The sequence below is a fragment of the Octopus sinensis genome, linkage group LG14 (assembly GCF_006345805.1).
Source record: "Octopus sinensis linkage group LG14, ASM634580v1, whole genome shotgun sequence".
NCBI lineage: Eukaryota > Metazoa > Mollusca > Cephalopoda > Octopoda > Octopodidae > Octopus > Octopus sinensis.
The window spans coordinates 51,428,757-51,451,927 of NC_043010.1; the positions used below are offsets into that span (position 1 = coordinate 51,428,757).

General features: G+C 38.1%; 1 protein-coding gene across 6 annotated transcripts in view; it reads right to left on the reverse strand.

Moving 5' to 3' along the window:
• The window catches only part of LOC115219246 (YLP motif-containing protein 1), a 96,795-nt gene that overhangs the window by 10,843 nt on the left and 62,781 nt on the right, over positions 1 to 23,171 (reverse strand). For 5 of the 6 annotated variants that reach the window (XR_003882296.2, XM_029789393.2, XM_029789395.2 and 2 more), the window contains 10 exons: positions 14,122 to 14,273; positions 12,053 to 12,136; positions 10,440 to 10,845; positions 9,209 to 9,431; positions 7,980 to 8,099; positions 6,659 to 6,835; positions 5,030 to 5,113; positions 3,734 to 3,817; positions 2,621 to 2,716; positions 803 to 848 (listed from right to left, as the gene is read on the reverse strand). Coding sequence is in view for 5 of the 6 variants with exons in the window: in XM_029789393.2 (XP_029645253.1) it covers positions 803 to 848; positions 2,621 to 2,716; positions 3,734 to 3,817; positions 5,030 to 5,113; positions 6,659 to 6,835; positions 7,980 to 8,099; positions 9,209 to 9,431; positions 10,440 to 10,845; positions 12,053 to 12,136; positions 14,122 to 14,273 (1,472 nt within the window). In the remaining variant the exon portion in view is untranslated. The remainder of the gene's footprint in view (positions 1 to 802; positions 849 to 2,620; positions 2,717 to 3,733; positions 3,818 to 5,029; positions 5,114 to 6,658; positions 6,836 to 7,979; positions 8,100 to 9,208; positions 9,432 to 10,439; positions 10,846 to 12,052; positions 12,137 to 14,121; positions 14,274 to 23,171) is intronic. The other variant, XM_029789394.2, reaches the window with a different exon arrangement.

Here is a 23,171-nt window from a genome sequence, read left to right on the forward strand (position 1 = left end):
ACAGCATGTGAACACTCATCACCATTTAACGTCCAGTTTTCCATACTTGCATGGATCAAATATGAATTGTTCAAACAGACTTTCTATGGCAGGATGACCTTTCTGTTGCCAGTGCTCACAAGTTTCCTAGCAAGGTAATATTTCCCATGATCAGACATGATCCCATGACTGAAAGGGGTCTTTACATATGTTTCTCCATGCTAGCATGGGTTGAATGAATATATTCATGAGGCACTGTTTGGCAACCTTCTGTTCTTCCTGTCACTAACTCTTGTTTTTCAAATACAGGGTATCATTTTTCCATGGCTTCAAAGGTGCAAAACCAGCAGATTTATTGACAAGAAAAACTACTTTACCACTCAGCAGTTTTCAAAGAAGTGTAAATGTAAACAAACACACAGCTAGAAACATGCATGCACGCACACATACACATGCACTCGCATAGACACGCACACACACGCGCACTCACATACATACATACATACATACACACACACGTGTGTGCGTGCACATGCAACAGGTTTCATGTATTTGTGTTAATTCAGAAACTGTTTTAACCCTTTCGTTACCAGCCCAGCTGAAACCGGCTCTGGCTCTGTAGTACAAATGTCTTGTTTTCACAAGTTTTGAATTAAAATCTACCAAACTTTAGTCACAATTTATGTCCTAACACCAGCTGAATGATAACTAAGTTATTTTACTAAATTCTTTGTTATATTTAAAGTAATTCAAAGAAACACAGAGCATCCCAAAATAAATACGGTAACGAAAGGGTTAAATAACAAAAGCTATTTTCACTTACCAGTTTGATCGCCTACATCAATTTCCCATTTACTTTTAATATAACCCTGAAATGCAGAAAGTTAAATTAATTATGTTTGTGGACAATAATTTAATGATAGCTTTATTAACAATAATAATACTATTAGGGCCACAGATAACAGAATCAACTAAGTAATGAAAGGAATGTTTATGGTGCTCTAGTTGCATTCCTCTATGACTTGCATTTAAATTAACTCCAGGTTCATTAGTACTTATTAAGTGGAGAGGTCAATCATCATCATCATCGTTTAACGTCTGCTTTCCGTGCTAGTATGGGTTGGACGATCTGACTGAGTACTGGCGAACCGAATGGCTGCACCAGGCTCCAATCTTGATCTGGCAGAGTTTCTACAGCTGGATGCTCTTCCTAGCGCCAACTGCTCCAAGAGTGTAGTGGTGCTTTTATGTGCCACCAGCAGGAGGGCCAGTCAGGCGGTACTGGCAACGGTCACGCTCAAATGGTGTTTTTTATGTGCCATCTGCACAGGAGCCAGTCCAGCGGCACTGGCAACAACCTCGCTTGAATATTTTTTCATGTGCCAGTAAGGTGACGCTGGTAACGATCACGCTCGAATGGTGCTTTTTATGTGCCACCGGCAATATGGCTGACAATATATATCTTCCTCAAAATAAGAGTCCTTCCTCCTAGAAAACATTATTATTACTACTAACCTGGCAGAATCATTAGAGCATTAGAAAAAAAAATGCCTTGCAGTATTTGTTCCAGTTCCTTATATGCCGAGTTCAATTCCTGCCAAGAACAACTTTGCTTTTCATCCCTTCAGAGCCGTTAGCAATCCGGGTTAGAAGCATACAAACAACATATCGAACAGAACATAATTTTCAAATTGACCAACACAAATCTTGTGTTCGCATGATAGTAAAAAAACATGGGAGATCACTCTCAGCAGAGAGGTCGGAAAAAATTAAAATAAAAGTATGGAAGGGAGATAATTCGGAGACGGGTTAATGGATTTAATGGGCCTAAATAGGCAATTTGACTATTTCTCTCGTACATTTGCATATTCATATCTATGATGGCCTACATCACTCAATAGACGCCTAAAAGCATAACTTGCAAGCACAAAGCAAAACTGCAGAAAAGGAAGACATGGGAAGAAGCGATAAAAGCTGGCTTCAAGATACTGAATCACAGTGTGATAAACGGGGAGGGAGGGAGGGAGGGAGGGAGAGAGAGAGAGAGAGAGAGAGAGTGTGTGTGTGTGTGTGTGTGTGTGAGAGCATATGTTTGTATGACCAAAGCCTTTTTTGCTGCAACGATATGAAGAACTGGAATCCTGACATTTGTAGCAGTGAACAAAGTAAGAACACCTTTTCTTCTGAGGGATGAATTGAAACCTCACACAGCAGATTACCGTGCTGCACTATCTACAACAGTCATATATATACCAGCCACATGGCATCTGCTTAAGCTAGGTGGACTTGGCCGTTGAGCGTTGTTTTAGTTATGGACAAAAACTCAGCACTGGTGATGAGACCGGAACCAACAAGCTTTCTTCCTGTTTATATCGGTTGGATGCATCATCACTTGCACATACATGCTTGTAAGTGCTGGAGAAAAACTGCCCAACCAATACAAGCTGATAAAGTATCTGCTGGAGAAGACATATCCAGCTAATACGAGTGTGTATCTGGATGTATACAAACTGCATTCTCATGAATATGATCACGACAGGAAACTAAGGACAGTTATAGAGTGTGACAGTGACTCAGCTTCAAATAAAAAGTTTACCGTGATTTTATCACAACCTCGAGAGAGAAGGAAACATTTGTTTACCACTGGTCCTATAGGCTCATCTTCCTCTTCAGCATCTCCTTTTTGTGGGGTAGCATCCTTTTTAGTTTTCTCATCTGATGTGTCTTCCATTTCAACCTAAAACAGACACACATTAAAAGTTACATGAACAGATATCAAATGAATAAATGAAATGATGTGCAACTAAATGGATATATATGTATGTGTGTTTATATGTATATATATATATATATATATATATATATATATACATACACACACACACAATAATAATACATTCTATGTAGATTCCTGCAGTACAAACGAAGTGAAATGACATTCCACAGGGTCCTCTGACTTTGGATCAAATACGAACTTTGAAACCAATACCAAGTTTCAAATATTTAAACTGACCATGAGCTGTTTTCTCCTGTCCCCAACATCTGATTTTGGGGACACCTGGCCCTTGGGTACCTTTCAACAGAGTCCACTTGGTTGTATGTATTCACACTAATTCTCCATTCTGCAGATCATTTCCTCCTATCATCAGTCCTGGAGATCTTTCAAATCTAGTTATGTGCTGCACTGCCTCTTTCTCTCCTAATTAAACTAAAGATATATTTAACTAAACTTCATGAAAATCATGTACTTATAAGATATATGACTAGTTTGGTTAATTGACCAGTAATGTGCCGTAGTAACACAGATCTTTGTTTTTTTTGTATTTTCTCCTTTTTTTTAAAACTTAGTCAAAGAGAGAAAAGTAGACCCTGTGGCCCTTCATTATATTTTTTCAGAGCCCTCCAAAACTTATGGCAGTTCTTGATCCAAGCTTGGTCTGAGTGCTTACAAAAGAATGGTACCCTCTACTAAAGTTATCCAAGGTGTTAAATAAAGAGCTAGAATCAATACTGAAAGACATTTCATCTGATAATCTACAGATTCTTCCAATCTGCTCTTTTGGACTGGTACTTTATCTTATCAACCAGGAAAGGACGAAAGGCCAACTTGATCTCAGCAGAATTTGAATTCAGAGCACAAAGCACAAGGACTAAATACTACAAACTCCTATTCACTGCCAGTTTATTGTCTTCAATTTCAGCCATGCTCAAATTTGACCCCCACCTCCGCCTCTCTCATTCATATAACACTCACCTCTGGGATAGCAGCATCCTGAAGAAGACATCGAATATCTAAGTGTATATGGTGTTTTGGCGTCTCCTCCCAGTTCTTGTGGATCTGAAATAAAATGATGGAAGCACTTGACAAAATGATAACAAATAAAATCTCATCAATACATCTGCTATTGATCATCATCCATTTAGCAAAAGGAAAAAACAAAAAAAAAAGAACAATGAGAGACTGCATTTTTATTGTATATCCAGTAATTGCTTTAGTAATCACACTACAAACACATATACTGTTTACTCAAATTACATAATATGTAAATGTTTATTTTTCTTTGCTATTTCATCTTCGCAAGATAATTATCCAAACACCTCGCAATATTAGGATTGACTATTCTAGGCACAGGAGTAGCTGGGTGGTTAAGAATCTTGCTTCATAACCATGTGGTTTCAGGTTCAGTCCCACTGTGTAGTACCTTGGGCATGTGTTTTCTTCGAAAGCCTAGGCCAACCAAAACTTTGTGAGTGGATCTGGTAGATGGAAACTGAAAGAAGCCTACTCTGTGTGTGTGAGTGCATGTGAGGGGCCTTGCCTTGACATCTTGTGATGGTTTTTCCATGGGGGAAACATTACACTGCTTGACACAAGTTAGAGCTGGTTACAGGAAGGGCATCCAGCTGTAGAAAATCTGTCTCAACAAACTCTATCTGACTCATGGAAGCAAAGGAAAGTGGACATTATAAGAATGATGGTCCTACTATTGTCAGGGTCCTCAATTTCTTCTGTCTCAAATTGCTGCTATTTATAATATCTAACACAATCTACATGTGGAAGCACATGGCCTAGTGGTTAGAGCAGCGGACTTGCAGTCGAGGGATTGCTGGTTTGAATCTCAGACCGGGCAATGTGTGTGTTTATGAGCGAAACACCTATGCTCCATGCAGCTCCGGCAGAAGGTAGTGGCGGACTTCTGCTGACTCTTTCGCCACAACTTTCTCTCACTCTTTCCTCCTGCATCTTGCAGCTCACTTGCGATGGACTGGCGTCCCATCCAGGTGGGGAACCTATACGCCAAAGAAGCTGGGGAAACCAGCCCTTATGAGCCAGGTATGGCTCGAGAAGGAACAAACAAACACAATCTACATTAAAAGTGTAGCATTTAATAAAACTCATTGTAAATTGAGAATATAACATATTTTATGCTTGGTTTTAATCCTTGAAATCTATTAAATATTTAACCCAGCAGGATAGAAATGTCATTTACATGAATGAATATCAAAATCCCAAGCAATGCAGGTGGCAAGAAGAAAGAAAGCCACTCACCTTGTTGATGTCCTGTTTTGTGCGTCCGTGTATGTTGCGTTTTATACATGTTGAAACATCTGAGTGAACAGTCGCTACATAAACCTGCCAGAGAGAGGACGATAAATGAACATCAGAAAAAAGAAAAAAAGGAAAAGAATATTTAATATAGAATTATTTTCCATTCTCTCAAAGTTTATAAATTCTTATGATGTCATTTCCCTTTGAGCTGGAAAATGAATGGAATGCTTGGTGTGTGTCTTGTGAGGAATATATGTGGCTGAGTGGTAAGTAGCTTGCTAACCAACCACATGGTTCCGGGTTCAGTCCCACTGCGTGGCATCTTGGGCAAGTGTCTTCTGCTATAGCCTCGGGCCAACCAAAGCCTTGTGAGTGGATTTGGTAGACGGAAACTGAAAGAAGCCTCTCGTATATATGTATATAGATTAATCAGCCGAAATTGCGAAGATGATCTGGTTCTTGAATGATGACTGAGGGCTTCGAATGTCCCGTCCTGTGGTTCTTGTGTCGTCTCTTTGGTGTTTCATGTTCTTGTCCATGTCTGTATTTATTTTTTACTGTTTACATATATATATATATATATATATATATATATATATATATATATATATATATATATGTATGTTTGTGTGTCTGTGTTTGTCCCTCTAGCATTGCTTGACAACCGGTGCTGGTGTGTTTACGTCCCCGTCACTTAGCGGTTCGGCAAAAGAGATCGATAGAATAAGTACTGGGCTTACAAAGAATAAGTCCCGGGGTCGATTTGCCCGACCAAAGGCGGTGCTCCAGCATGGCCGCAGTCAAATGACTGAAACAAGTAAAAGAGAGTGTGTATATATATATATATATCTCTGTAAATGTAATATGTGACAATTATTCGGTAGCCATGATAGAACTCCGAGTTTCGGATCCCGAGGTGGAAATCCACGTCGCCATCTCCTCAGTTGGATAAATTTTCACACCCACAATTAAAGATAACCGCCTCTAGCCCCTGCAGCAACACGAAAAGCCACCATTATTCAAACAGTGCAACCTGTATATCCCATAATTTTTCCCATATTTCTCACCATGGCAACAAAATGGTAGCCCCGAGCGACTTGCAACCCTCCTCACACCATTACCCACCCCAATTTACCCCCCAGTGTAAATTCTGGCGCCAATCCAACCCCATCTACCACCCCCTAAACTGTTCCCACCTCAAAGTGAGACAAATAACCAAGAAATCAAACAACAGTTTCGCATTTCAGCTTTATAGATATTGATGGGTGAATGGCATCTCTGGAACAACAGATATACGTGTCACACCTTGTTATTTTGTCATCTGCTACCTGCAGGAGATAGGTCTGATCTGGAGCTATACAACTTCAGGTTGTTCAATTAATCAATCAATCCCAAAAGCTTGACTTATGGATTCTGGGAGTATCTAAATTGAGAGCAATCATCATCATCATGATTTAATGTCCGTTTTTCACACTGGTATGGGTTGGACGGTTTGACAGGAGCTGGCTAGGAAGACTGCACCAGGCTTCTCTGCATGTTTTAGCAATAAGAACAAAACAAAATAGCACAGCTTCTTCTGAAAATTTGTAACACTAACAAGAACAACAAACAATAGATAAAATTTCTTACCTGAAATCCCTTGGATTTTGCATAGCTCCAAAACTCTTCAAAATGCCTGACTTTCTCATTAACACTGTCGTAAATTATGAATGGGAAGAAACCGTCATCAATTGTCTTTTTGAAGCTTTTCAGAATACTCTGCCTATATGTCTCTTCAAGATCAGGTTCATACTCATATTGCAGAACCTAAAAGCAATACAATACAAAGAACAGATACAGTATAAATATTTTTTGTCTACGGTATTTCATGGCAAAAAAAAGACATGGTGATAATTATATGCAACCCAATTTCAGTAGTGCATATTGAGGAAGGAAAAAAAAAACGGTTATAGATGATTAAAGCTTATGAGAGGCCCAACTTCACATATAGGACTTAGGGTGATATTTTGAAACATTTTTTGCTTTGTTAATAAAAGAGAGCAGGGGTCTCTTATATGCCATCAAATAGAGTAATTCAATGTGTCATTTACTAGTGTTGATATTTTAGGCCACACTTCAGCAGTCTTTGTTTGGTTTTTATCGCTAGAAATTATATTTTCTATAGAGTTGATATTCTAGGCAGTGCCTCAACAGTCTGGTCCACTGTTGTAATCACAGTAAAACTGATGACCATTTTGCTTGCTGGCTTCATGCTCTTGCTTGATGGGGCTGAGGTCATCCCAGGTTAGTGGTCCCAGAGACATCATATGTAGAGCCAACCAGGTCCACCAGTGCTCTCCACTGCTGATGGTCCCATGCCAACTCTCTGTATCCACCAAGATGTCGTCGTGCTTCTGGAGATCTTCCTCAACCCTTTCATTACCAACCCGGCTGAAACCAGCTTTGGCTCTGAGTACAAATGTCTTGCTTCCATAAGTTTTGAATTAAAATCTTCTACCAAACCGTAGTCAAAATTTATGTTCCTAACACTAGCTTTAATGATAACTAAGTCATTTTACTAAATTCTTTGTTATATTTAAAGTAATTGAAAGAAACACAGAGCATCTTAACAGAAATACGTAACAAAAGGGTTAAATCATTTTGCTACTTTTACAATATTCAGTTGGAATTGAATTTCTAATGTAGGACATACTCTGCTAAGTTGACTTTCTTTGATGCATTATAGAAAGCTGCAGTCTAGTAGTGCACCTGCAAGCCAACAGCCCTGAGAGATCACCATCACCACATATCATAGTTCACTCTCATACACACACACAAAAGCACATACTCAACAAGAGAAGGGGTGATTGTAGAGGATGTGAGAGAATGGGATAAAGAGCAAAAAAAAATCAGGGAGTAAGCAAACAAGCATGGGACTACAAGCAAATATGCAATATTTACACCTGCTTACCTTCTTTTTAATCATTTTGTTCGACTCTGAATCTTTTTCAACTTTCTCAACTTCCACCATAAAGTAGTCATCCATACACAGCATCCTGGGAGCTGGTCCACCATTATTAGTCTCTTTATCCTGGGGGAAAACACAACAGAATATAATCCATTACAAAGCTACATCAAGATAGGTGAATTCACCTCCGTACTAACACAATATCTCAGGTGGTTAAACCCCTATTGGTAATTAACTAAATGTATGTACTTATGTATAATTCACAATGCACTGTACATTGTTTTTAATTAATTTGTAATGAAAGGTTGATCTTTTTTTCCCCACAGCAGAACAAAATGGGATTGGTCTAGTCAGTTTCTAGTTTTGTTAGAACTTTGTAAAATAAAGAATATTTCTCTTCTATCCATAGAGGGACCAATAAATCATAACTATTCATAGTATATACAAGTACACTATGACTGAGTTAATAATTAACCAATGTTGTCAGCTCATGCACTGCCATGCAAATCAGACTGAACAGTTTAGTGGAGTCTTAATTTTTAGACACTAATAATAGCTATCAGATACTAATTTGTCAGCTGATAGAAAAATGTATATTCTTTCCCTGAGGGTCTAACAATACTATTTTTAACTGCCCATAGTATGGTAAAACTTGTTTAACCAGTTTGTTTACTTTTCACAATGGTTAAGGGTTAGGCTCAGGATTATAAGGTGGTGGGTTCAATACCTGGAACACGTAGGGTGCTGTGTCCTTGAGCAAAACACTTCATTTCACATCTCTCCACTCTACTCAGCTCGGGAGTACCTGCCTAGTGCTGGGGCAACATTCTCTCCCTCCAACTGTTACATCCTGGGTCCTCTGTTGGATCAAGGGTAGGAGAGCCAAGTGGGTGTCTGTGCACGCTCATGACTACACAGGAACTTCAAACAACTAGCAAAACCATGGTATTTGCTACCAAGTCATATTTAAATATGAGCAGTACCACCACCTTACATTTCAAATTATACATGTATGCAAGACTTCAACCAACCACTAAGCCCTGTACTCATTGCAACACACCTCTATCCCTAGCTGTCGTTTCAAGCAATATTTCCTGTTTTTCAAAAATCACAATTGGAAATGCAAAAAAAAAAAAAAAAAAAAAAAAAAAAAAAACCATCAGTTCACAGTACATTCAAATGCTCATAAGTGGTGATCACAAGTGTTCTGTTTGAATAAACCAAGTACTTACTCTGATTAACTTGCTAACATAAGTTTTGCCTGAGCCTGGTAAGCCTCTAATTATCACCACCACTTGATGCGGGCGCTTGTCTCGTCCTGGCTTGCACAACAGGTCATCAGCAGATACAACCTCAGCCTTCGTTTCTGGTTGTGAGGGAAGCTGGGATTTGGGGAATGCATCGCGTATGTGTGGGGGTTCTGTATTATGATAACCCCTGTTTGGGCTGTTATACCTAGAAAATATAAAAGAAGGGGAGGGAGGGGAGGAAAAAACAAAAGTAATTTCAAATGCAAAAATTATAGCTGAAATAAGAAGTAGGGGATGCAAGAGTAACCATAGTAAAAACAATTGATAAAAACCATCAACAAATTTTCAAATTTTACAAAAATATCAAATTCCATAATAACAATGAAGATTTCTAAGATAAGTGCTGGAATGGCTATATGATTAACCCTTTAGCATTCAGATTACTACCAACTGTAATACTTATTTAATCCCATCTTTTAAAATTAATCATGCATTATCTTATAGCTTTGAGATACTGATATGTTTGTTTATTTTCAGAATTACATTGAAGGGTAGGTGTAAGAGGCTGGATCTGGCTAGTCTGAAAGTAAAACAGATAGACTCTTTGGGCTGGATACAGCCGGCTTAAATGCTAAAGGGTTAAGAGAAATATGAGATCCCTTACTCAAAAAGACAGATAAGGGTTAGTAACAGCAAGAGCACTAGGTTGCAAATACAATGTTGCAATAATATACTCATTTACAAAAATGCTAGCAAGGAAAACCATTGTAAACACAAAACAAATGAAGTCCTTGATATTACTATTTGAAAATAAGAAAAGATGGTCTGCTGGATGAAGAGTTACTTGGGGGCAATAATAGAAATAATCCTTTCTACTGTAGGCACAAGGCCTGAAATTTTAGTGGCGGGGGTTAGTTGATTACATTGATCCCAGCACTCTACAGGTACTTCTTTCATCAAGACCAAGAAGATGAAAGACAAAGTCGACCTCAGTGGGATTTGAACTCAGAGCATAAAGCTGCTAAGCATCTTGTCTAGAACGCTAATGATTCAGCCAGCCCATCACCTTAACAAGAACAGTTATGATTTTCTTTTTTTTAGATGAACACAAAACCAAGAATTATGTGTATACAATGAGACACCTTGTCAGACAGAGAAATTTAAAAAAAAAAAAAAAAAAGGCAAAAGAAAATAAAATAAATCTAGAACCTACCTTCCTCGGCAGTCCCGATCATACTTTCTATCATCATGCTTACGGTCAGCCCACTTATCTTCCTCATCCATGCGCTCCCGTCCTCTCAAATAGCTCTCCCTATCGCCTGGGCCATCACGGAACTTGTCTCGCTCCCTTAGTCGCTCTCTTTCTCGGCTATCATGGGCGATTGGACGACCACGATCTCGGTCTCGACACTCTCGATCTCTGAGGTCGATGTCTCTGTCCCTGTTGCGCATCCTTTCCATATCCCGCATCATGTCTTCCTTATCGCAGTTGCGTGGCCTGTCACCATCGCGAAGCCAGTTCCCTTGGAAAGCGCCGTGCTCATTCTCAGGAAACATCCTTCCTCGGTCACCCCTCATATGGTCCGGAGGTAAGTTCTTGTTCCCTTGAAAATCCATGTCTGTAATGATGAGAAAAAAATGCAAAAGATAAGAGAGAAATAGAGAACATCATCATTTTGATGCCTAGTTTTCCATACTTGCATAGGATGAACAGAATTTGTTGAAGCAGATTTTCTATGGCAGTATACCCAGATGCCCTTCCTGTCACCAACTTCTGTTTCCAAGTTTGGTAAGATTTCCCAATGACCAGGTATGATTTTATAGAATACTGGGAATGAAGGACACCACTTGCATGGTGACAACGACACTCGTTTACAACTATCACGCGATGTCAAAGCAAGGAGACAGCAGCACATACACAATGGGTTTCTTTCAGTTTCCATCTGCCAAATCCACTTAGCTTACAAAGCATTGGTCACCCCAAAGCTATACAAGAAACCACTTGTCCAAGGTGCCATGCAGCAGGACTAAATCTGAAACCACATGGTTAAGAAGCAAACTTACTACACAGTCACAACTGTGCCTATATCTATTGGCCACACTGGTATCTATGGAAATGACAATATAATTTTAAAGACCGGCTGACCCACAGGATATATTGCATACAAGTTATACACTTTTAATGGTTGATTGATACAGTTGGTAGAGCAGTGGACTAAGCCTTTTCTTTCCCATGTTGGCTTCAAATCCCAGACATTTGAAATCAATTATGTCTATTATTTTTCCAGATTTTATCACCACTACTCTACTAATCATGTCTGTCGGGCATGTAGAAGAGAGTGTAATTCGGCAGGAGGACTTAAACGACATGCAAAGGTACATGAAGCCCAGTTACAACTACAGCCGGCTATTACCGGTAAAGGTTTTAGTTGCCAATTTTGTACAAGACATTGTGGATCTTTAGCTGGGCTAAAAAGTCACATTCGATCACAGCACCAGTAACAGTTAAGCTTTGTGCAATGGCCATACTCGATAACGAGGGGGGAGCCATAATATATACACACACATACATACACACAATGGGTTTCTGTGCAGTTTTCATGTACCAAATTCACTCACAAGGCATTGGTTGGCCTGGGGATATAGATGACACGGGTTCAAGGTGCTGTGCAGTGGGACTAAACTCAAAAACTCACATGGATGCAAATCCTGCTTATTAACCAGATATGTCTTTATTGTTTTTTTTTTAAGTGTACATACAAATAGAGCAAATTAGATATATATACACATACACACAACAGTTACAGTATAGCAATATAGCAATACCTCGTGATGGATCTGGTCGTCCTAGATAGTTGGCATGCTTGTGACCATAGTCAAAGACAGCTGGTGGTTTATTCCTAGCCAGATCTGTAGAACAAGAAACCAAGAATATAAGTAGTAGCAGGTGCAATTAAACAGAATTAAAACACCTCTGTTAATTTTTTTCATTGTTGCTTCTAAGGATCCTTTGAATTGTTTAACAGATTGTGAGTTAGATGGAATAAAATGATATAATTTTGGGGTATGTATAAGTCAGTATTTAGACTAAAAACCTTCATTTCTAAAGTATAGGTACTAATGGTTCCAAATGTTGGCACAAGGCCAGCAATTTTAGGAGGAGTTGGGGTGAGTTGATTATGCTAAACTCAGTACTTGATTGGTATTTATTCTAGCAATCTCAAAAACATGAAAAGCAGAGTCAACCATCACAGAATTTGAACTCAGAATTTGCATACATGTGTGTCACATATTATTTTACAGATATATTATATATATATATATATATATATATATATATATAAAAGAGAGGCTCCTTTCAATTTCCATCAACCAAATCCACTTACAAGGCTTTGGTTGGCCAAAGATGGAAATTTAAAAGAAAAAAAATCTACAAAAATGAAGTTAACAGTCCAAAGAATTATAACCTCAACTCAATTCAGACATTTAAACCACATAAATTTTTTTTTTAATCACTATACACTGATTAGCAAAAGTTCACTGTAATCAATGACTCATAACTGTATTTTATACACTCTCTGTGCTACTCCTAATACTTCAACAACAGACTACCTTTCTCAATCAGCTCACTGCATTTCATGTCCCAAGCCCAGCCAACATATTCACCACCATCATCCTCCTAAACCCCTGTCTCTCTCTCTCCATACAATTATGTGTATGTTAGCCTCAAAACTTTCCTTTATTATTCCTCACCAGAACTTCAGCCTTTCTAGAACTCCCCTTCTACTTATGCTGTTTAGTCCCAAGTAGGTTCCCTACGGTGGAGGCGCGTGGCTTAGTGATTAGGATCAGCATTATGATCGTAAGATTGTGGTTTCGATTCCTGGACCGGGCGACACATTGTGTTCTTGAGCAAAACACTTCATTTCACGTTGCTCCAGTCCACTCAGCTGACAAAAATGAGTAACGCTCTGATGGACTGGCATCCCATCCAGCTGGGGAACACATATGCCATAGAAACCGGGACCATGAGCCTGGCTAGGCTTTAAAAGGGTGCATTTATTATTATTTAGGTTCCCTATGAAGAAAACTTTATGCACTAAGGCATTTCAGTAATGGATGTCTTTTTCTTTCCCCCCCCTTTTTAAGGAGAAACAAGAAACAAAAGGAGCTATTGCTCTAGCACTGCAGCAACAGTTTTCAGAACAAAGAACTACATTAGTTGGTTCTCAACCCGAGTCCACATAAGGATTTGTTGTTACAATTTATGTGCAATAAATTGGTTATGCTTCTACAATATACAAAATATTTCAATTTTTTATACAGCCCCTAATAATGTTTAATTCTATAAATGCAAGAGAATTTTTTTAATGTTGCATGGCTATGGGGGTCCTGAAGAACAAAATTGGAACTGAAGGGGGTCCATAGGAAAAAAACAGTTGAGAACCACTGGATTACATGCAATGCTTGATGCAGTGGTTATAGATAGATTAGATGGTTATAGATAGATATGTGATCAAGGCGGCGAGCTGGCAGAATTGTTAGCACGCTGGGCGAAATGCTTTGCGGTATTTCGCCTGCCGCTACAATCTGAGTTCAAATTCCGCCAAGGTTGACTTTGCCTTTCATCCTTTCGGGGTCGATTAAATAAGTACCAGTTCCGCACTTGCGTCGATATAATCCATTTGTCTGTCCTTGTTTGTCCTCTCTGTGCTTAGCCCCTTGTGGGTAGTAAAGAAATAGGTTATAGATAGATAGAAGACTAAGGAAGATAAAAGTATGTATCATCATCTGTTTCAGAATTAAAAGATGCAAACACAAAAACATGATGATGATGATGATGAGCACATTAGGCAGAAATTTAGAAAGCAAAGAAGTATTTCCTTTCTCCTTACCTGAATCAGGTTCAAACATTTCTCTGGCCGGTCGATGTGCATAATCGATCGTTTCTCCATATGGAGGAAGAAAGTCACCACGGTGGAATCTCTCATTTGGATGCCTATTGCCCCTTTGTACATCAAATTCTTTGGGTGGGAAGTTCCGATCTCTTCAAAATAAAAATAAACAATAACAATAAAAATTTTTTTTTTTTTTTAATCATGAAAATTTCACTCGCATGAACACAATTGACAAAAAATATAGAGCAGAAAATGGGATACTGATGCCCCCACCACCCCTTAATGACATTTCTGTAAAGATAACTTGCAAATAGTTAATTACTAAGATGTTATTAGTGCATTTGTTAAGTGGTTCGTATTTTGAACCCATGATCATAAGGTCAAAAGGTGATTCCTGAATGTGTCCTTGAGCAAGGCACTTCATTCCATAATGCTCCAGTCTACTCAGCTGAAATGAACAGCAGCCTGGTGCTGGTACAGCATTCTTTCACTGCTGTTGTCATGTTCTTGATGTTCCGCTGGTTAAAGAGCAAAAAGCTGAGAAAGGGTGCCTTTTGTCTGCTCATAACTACACAGACACATGAAACAATTAGCAAAATCAGGGTATATGATAACAAGTCATACTTGCTTGCAAGTGATGGCTATGTTGCTTTCGTTTTTGTCTTTTGCTTATCATCATGCTTGCATGGGTCAGACAGAGTTTATTGAAGTAGACTTTTCTATGGCCCTTCCTGTATCCAAGCAAGGTAAACATTTCTCCAAGAGCCAGATATGTTCATGCAGAATATTGGAAGTGAATGACAATCATTAACAACTGCCATGTGATGTGAAGATAAAGAGATACAAACACACATACATATAGATGAGAAGCTTCTTTCAGTTTCCATCTACCATATCTACTCACAAGATCTTAGTTAGCCCAAGGCTATAGTAGAAGACACTTGCCCGAGGTGTCATGCAGTGGGACTGAATCCACAACCATTTGATCGGGGAAAAACTTCTTACCTAACACACACACACACACACAAGTGTCTTGTTTATTAATTCTGCTTTCATAAATTTCTGCTTTGAAGGTAATTTTTCATGTTACAAGCTTCATAGATAGCAGATGGACTCATACAGTTACCAAGATGTATCCAAGAGATCAGAAAGAGTCATTTGAAGGGAGGATTTATTTAGTTAAGCGATTTGCACCAAAATGGAAAAGAAGGGGCTACAATCCAGGAAGACATAGAAGCACATTATAACCAGCAGTCTCTAACAACATCCTGTAGTCTATTTGATAAAAGTGATAATTTCAATTTTACATATATTTCACCACACCAATCAATTCATTACCAACAACCATTATTTCTTTTCTTTTGAGCCAACAATCAATTTCTTTATTAACCATAAGGTTGAGAAAAAGAGGGGACGATACGAGGACAGACAAAACAAACATTGGGGTCAGGGTATCGAATGAGATGAAACGTATGAATAAACAAACAATGAAAATATATACAATTAAATGAGAATGAGTGATTTACAAAAACATGAAGCGGAGGACGCGGTCGACCCTACAAACCACATACTAACACTGAAGACTTTGCTTTCTCCTTTTTATATTCTTGTTTAAACAGGTTCTTTCACTCACAACATACTTGCTATAGACTTCCATCTTTTATGAAACACACTTTGCGACAGGCATTTCTTCTCCACCCTTATTTTCCGTTTCATGTGAAAAATGAAAAAGTCGATTAGCTCAAGACTGGAGCTGAACATGCCTGTTGCAATTCCTTTCACTCTCGTCTTCCATACTACCTCTTTCGCAACAGCAACTACTGAGAGCATTGGAGTCGCTATAAGATTGTTTGAAATGCTAAGAATAACAGTTAAATAACCCTCAAAGAATACCTTACCATCTTTAATGAAGAACATGCTGCATAACATAGTCCTAAGTATAAGTGAAGGCAAATGGCTTATTTGCTAGTGTATTTGGCTTGCAATTGTAAGGTTGTGAGTTTGAGTCCCGGCAACATGTTGTGTCCTTGAGCAAGACACTTTATTTTATGTTGATCCAGTCCACTCAGATGGCAAAAATGAGTTGTACCTGTATTTCAAAGGGCCAACATAGTCATATTCAGTGTCCTGCTGAATCTCCCAGAGAACTATGTTAAGGGTATACGTGTCTATGGAGTACTCGGCCACTTGCACGTTAATTTCGTGAGCAGGCTGTTCTGTTAATCGGATCAACTGGAACCCTCGGTTTAACTAACCAAGTACCAGTTATTGAATTATAACAGACTTGAAGCTAAAAAGCAACCATGTCAGTAGAAGTGAAACTAATGAAGTAATTGTCTTAATATCATTCCAATTGCTAACTATTGACTATGAAGTAAGAGTAAACCGATGAGGTGGTAAACTGAATCCACTGTCAGTTTTAATTCCAACCACCTGATTCTTGATTGTCTTTAGTAAACTGCATTCTGTTACAAGCATTCATGTTTAGTTTCTAATCTAGGGATAACTTCCTTCCCTTTCATCTCAGACACCCTCAGAAACATAAATGCAGTTCCTTGGTACTCTCAGTGGTTCCCAACTGGGGTCCATATAAGATTTTTGGGAGGTCTGCACAGCAAAATAGTAAATTGGGGATCCACAATAATCTTTTAAGGGACCCTGAAAAAATTTTGTTTTAGGTATATGTATTGGTATGTATTGCAAGAAACAGCTGGGTTTCTTTCTCTGACATTTTACATAGTTCAACCTAAACAAGTTAGTGAAAATCAAAATAGGAATTTTGAAGAAGTATCTATAAAACTGTTTTTTTTAAATATCAAGTGGCTATGGGGGTCTACCAGAATAAAATAGTAATCAAAGGGGTCCACTGCTCTAATTGAACCATGAAACAGGAGTTAAAACATACATACACAAAGAAGTATAAACAGAATTTTATATATATATATCTTGCTCATTAGAGAAAAAGTAAAAAAGAAAATCTTCAATATCTAACTAATATAAAATATGAGGGCATGTGGCCTAGTAGTTAGGGTGTTGTACTCATAATCGTTAAGACCATGGGTTCAATCCCTGGACCAAGAAGTGATTGGTGTTCTTGAGCAACACACTTCATCTCACATTAATCTGTAATAACTTTGACATCTAATGTGTAGCACACTATGCATCTGTGCAGGTAATGTTAATTTGAGGGAGGGAGTGATTTTACATGCAGCACATGCATTTGATCACTACAAACAAATCATTTGTGAAGGTTGATCAGCAAGAAATTGCAGAACCCATCTTTCTTGGATTGCGACGCTACCATGACAACGATGATCAGAAACCAAATATCTTTTGTCTCTCACTGTTGCTCACAACATATCCAGACTAATGTGATTAAAGCTGGTTGTGATGCATACACACAATTCTGGATTTTGCAGGATTAAGAATATGAAAGATAAGCTTCACCTCATTTAGATGCTAAGCGATCAAAAATTATATCCATTACATTTTTTTAAAACTGTTTCTAGTTCAGTCCTACAGCTCAGCACCTTGGCCAAGTGTCTTTTAATATAACTCCAGGTTGACCAATATTTTGTGAGTGAATTTGGTAGAGAGAAACTGAGAGGAAGCCCATCATATGTGCATTTGTGTTTGTCCTCCAGCACTACTTGACAACTGGTGCTGGTTTATGTCCCCTTAACTTAGTTCAGCAAAAGAGTCTGATAGAATAAATATCAGATTTTAGAATGATTGTTGCACTAGATCAGGTATGGGCAATCTTTTTTCAAGAATCAGTTCACATGAGATGTGGTTCATCAACATGCAGACCACATCGGCATTTCATCTTTACATTCTGAGTTCAAATTCTGCCTTTCATCCTTTCAGGGTCGATAAATTAAGTACCAGTTGCATACTGGGGTCGATCTAATCGACTGGCTCCCTCCCCACAAAATTTCGGGCCTTGTGCCTTAGAGTAGAAAAAAAAAACATGCAGATCACATTACTAAAAAATTTCTAGGTAATCTTTCATTAGGTGTGCCATTCAGAAAGTCATGTGGGTCATAATTTGTTCAGGGCTGTCCAGATGTTGTTATAAACTGTGGTGTACAGGTGTTTACCAAAACATATCCTTTGTTTGCAGCAAGTAGTGTAATACCAGCTGGATATAGGGGTTCACTCAGGAGACCAAATGTATAATAATCCTTTCTATTATAGGCATAAGGCCTGAAATTTGAGGGAAAGGATAGTCGATTACATCAACCCCAGTACTCAACTGGTACTTATTCTACTGACTCCAGAAGGATGAAAAGCAAAGTGGACCTCGGTGGAATTTGAACTCAGAATGTAAAGATGGACGAAATGCTGCCATTTTGCCAGGCGTGCTAACGATTCTGCCGGCTTGCCACTTTCACCAAATGTATAATAATCAAAAGGTTGAAGACTGAGCAAGAAGGAAAATGAATAAGCTATTTTGTGAACCTTTTCTTGGCTACATGAAAAATAGTACTGGGGTCAATTTGTGCCTTTCAAAATAGTGCACTAGTATGACTGCAGTTCAATAACTGAAACAAGTGAAAAATGGAAAAATAAAAGGGAATATTTTGCTGAGCTTTTGACAACTAGCATGGAGAAAAGAGGGGTGAAACAACTTGGTTGCTGAAGTATGAAGCAGTCCAGCCTATTAAGAATGCTTATCACAGAGCAATTTAATTCATTCTTTTGAAACCAACTTGGATAAGACCACCCCCGGCACTATGATACAGATGAAAAGTAATCTCTCTCTCTTTTACTATCTTTGCTTGTTTCAGACATTTGACTGTGGCCATGCTGGAGCACCGCCTTTAGTTGAGCAAATCACCCCAGGACTTATTCTTTGTAAGCCTAGTACTTATTCTATTGGTCTCTTTTGCCGAACTGCTATGTTACAGGGACGTGAACACACCAGCATCAGTTGTCAAGCGATGTTCAGGGGGGGTGGGACAAAGGTGTATTAGTTTAACACTCAGAAAAAAATGGAAAAGTCTTTGACAGTTCAAGCCTGTGCTCAGCAGAAAGGAATAAGGAAAGAAAAAGGAAGAGAGAAACAAAATATGTTTGGATTAATGGGTTCATATATTGAATTGACAAGAAGGATGGGGTTGAATGGAAGGGGAGACAACAGTAACCTGGTTGAACATAGTCTTAAATGTTTATTTTTATGTTTAGTTAAAAGTAAAACTATTTTATATTAATCTGAAGGGTTACCCAATACTTTCCGTAAAGTACATTCTTTTACCTGTTTCAGTCATTTGACAGTGGCCATGCTGGAGTACTACTTTAAAGGGATTTTTAGTTGAAGAAATCGACCCCAGGACTTATTCTACTGGTCTCTCAGTTACAGGGATGTAAACACACCAACACCGGTTGTCCAGTGGCGATGAGGGACAAACACAGGCACAAACGCACACAGATATATACGTATATATTGTAGTTGTGGCCGATGCTAGTACCGTCTGACAGGCACCCATGCCAGTGGCACATAAAAACCACCGTTTGAGCATTGGGCCTCATGGAAGCAGTGACAGCTAACCAAGACCTTTGGCGACATACTATGCTTGTGTAGACCTGTCGAGCCAAGTGAGACTGGAGTCGTGGCTGATGCCAGTGTCAGGTTTGTGGCACCCATGCTGGGGGCATGTAAAAACACCCACTACACTCTCAAATTGGTTGGCATTAGGAAAGGCATCTAGCCACAGAAACCTTGCAAAATCAGGATCAGAACCTGGTACATCTCCCTGGCTTACCAGTTTTCAGTTAAACCATCCAACCTGGAAAGCGGATGTTAAATGTTAATGATATCTATCTATCTATCAATACACACACACACATATATATATAATATATATATATATAGATATATATATATATATATATGTATATATATATATATATATATATAGATATATATATATATATATATATGTGTATATATATATATATATATATATAGATATATATATATATATATATATATATATATATATATATATATATATATATTATATATATATATGTATATATATATATATATATATATATATATATATATCTATATATATATATATGTATAAGTATGTATGTATGTATGGATGTGCGCACACACACACATATATGCATGTATGTATGGATGTATGTATATACATACATACATACATAAAGAAGCCATGGCTTCTTTCAGTTTCTATCTACCAAATCCACGCACAAGGTTTTGGTCAGCCTAAAACTATAGTAAAAGATACTTGCCCAAAGTGCCATGCAGTGGGACTGAACCCGGAACCATGTGGTTGGGGAACACGCTTCTTACCACACAGCCACTCCTGCACCTATATACATATTTATATTTTTACATGAAGAATAGTGACAGCAACTTTGAAGTTTCAGGCAGCTAGCCTTCATCAGACAATCCAATGAAAGCTAACAGGCCTAAATTTCAAAGTCACTCTTCTTGTAAAAGTATGTGTGTGTGTGTGTGTGTATTATCACACACACCCCTGAAGTTGAATATATTATTATTATGTTACGTACTTTCAGTTTATAAAACCAGTACTCAGTAAATGTGGTATCTTAATCACTTAAGCCAAGCATGCCACTCACTCCTGGCACAATACAAATAAAACTGATAAAATGGTAATTTCCAGCATGCTGCCAAAGACCAACAGATTGTTTATATAAATTCTTTAGAACCAAACCTACCTACAACTACTTCTGGTTGTCTGTCAAACACCTACTCTGCTTTTAAATATCTTCATTTAAAATTAAAACTTTGCAACATGATTTTATGTAAGGACTTTTCTAGTTGTGTTCAAATGGCCGATTAATAATAATAAAAGGCATGGTTGCGTGGATATGGAGCTAGTTTCCCAACCATGGGGACTTGAGCTCAATCACACTATGCAGCACATTGGGCAAGTATCTTCTACTATAGTCCCGGACTGACCAAAGCCTTGTGAATGGCTTTGGTAGACAGAAACTGAGATAAGCCCTGTTATCTACCAAACCATAAGAAATGTCTACCAATGAAAGGTCTACTATGGTTTTGGTAGACAGAAACTGAGATAAGCCCTGTTATCTACCAAACCATAAGAAATGTCTACCAATGAAAGGTCTACTATGGTTTTGGTAGACAGAAACTGAGATAAGCCTGTTATCTACCAACCATAAGAAATGTCTACCAATGAAAGGTCTACTATGGTTTTGGTAGACAGAAACTGAGATAAGCCTGTTATCTACCAAACCATAAGAAATGTCTACCAATGAAAGGTCTACTATGGTTTTGGTAGACAGAAACTGAGATAAGCCCTGTTATCTACCAAACCATAAGAAATGTCTACCAATGAAAGGTCTACTATGGTTTTGGTAGACAGAAACTGAGATAAGCCTTGTTATCTACCAAACCATAAGAAATGTCTACCAATGAATGGTCTACTATGGTTTTGGTAGACAGAAACTGAGAAGGGCGGCGAGCTGGCAGAAATGTTAGCATGCCGGGCGAAATGCTTAGCGGTATTTTGTCTGCCGTTTCGTCTGAGTTCAAATTCCGCCAAGGTCAACTTTGCCTTTCATCATTTCAGGGTTGATAAATTAAGTACCAATTACACACTGGGGTCAATGTAATCAACTTAATCCTTTTGTCTGTCCTTGTTTGTCCCCTCTATGTTTAGCCCCTTGTGGGCAGTAAAGAAATAAGAAACTGAGGTAAGCCCAGTGTGTGTGTGTGTGTTTGATAACCAGTGTCAGTTTATTACATTCCTGTAAGTTCAGTGATAGAGACTGACAGAATAGGAGCCCAGACTTCAAAAATGAATCCTGGGGTTGATATGTTCAGTAAACCCTTCAAGATGCCCTAGCATAGCCACATTCCAATTACTGAAACAAGTAAAAAAAAGATATTATATCAAAAAAAAAGATAAATATCTCCAAATCCTTTGATTGTATCCATTAGGGAGTCACGAAAGGATTGAAATCAAAATTTTTATGTTGCTTTTCACCAATAATTGTATTGTTTTTAAATGTTTTAAATATTCTGAAAACTGCAATACAAAATGATATATGGCAAGCTTCTTAATTCTTTCTTTACCATATTTCCATTGAAATATACAGCTATTGTTTCAACTAATTTTGGAAACAATAAAAATATTTGTTAAACTCATTTTTTTTTTTTTTTGAATATTAAACTGAAATAAACATGAAATTTTGACAGAAGGTTTTAATTTAGATTACTTTAAAATGGAAGTTTGTATCATAGAACGAATGGCAGCTTCTGGTGGGTTTGGTATCAAAATGGTTAGAAACCGTAAGTCAATACTTGTTGATCTAAATGGGAGTGTAAAAGCATGTTAATTCAACCTAATTTTTTCAGCTTTTATACCATAAATTGAATACAGAGGTTCCTCAAAAATGTGTGACTACATGTTATTGAGCCGATCAGCCCAAGTTACTGCTTACAAAGCACTCTTGATAAAAGTGTTCTAGCTATGACCATCCTGTCTTACTTTGAAACTATATATATATATATATATATATATATATCCAATGTGTCCTTCTTTGAAAGTAAGATGTCATTTGTAGAGAAATTAGCTATCTCTAGCAGGTTGAGCAACCTGTAGTGAGTACCTGACTGGCTATGTGTGTCTGTTTGTGAGTGTAGTGTCATGATAAACTCCTTGTGCAATAATAATTTTTTATTTCATTCGTTCTATACATGACAGGTGTATGAGTGACTGTGTGGTAAGAAGCTTACTTCCCAACCTCATGGTTCCAGGTTCAGTCCCATTGCGTGGCACCTCGGGTAGGTAAATGTCTTGTACTATAGCCTCAGGCAGACTAAAGCTTAGTGAGTGGATTTGGTAGATGGAAACTGAAAGAAGCTGGTTGTATGTATATGTGTGCCTTTGTTCATTCCCCACCACCTACACTTGCCAACTGGTGTTGGTGTGTTTATGTCCCTGAGTGGTTCGGCAAAACAGACTGATAGAATAAGTACCAGGCTTTTAAAACCAAAATTCTTCAAGACGGTGCCCCATCAT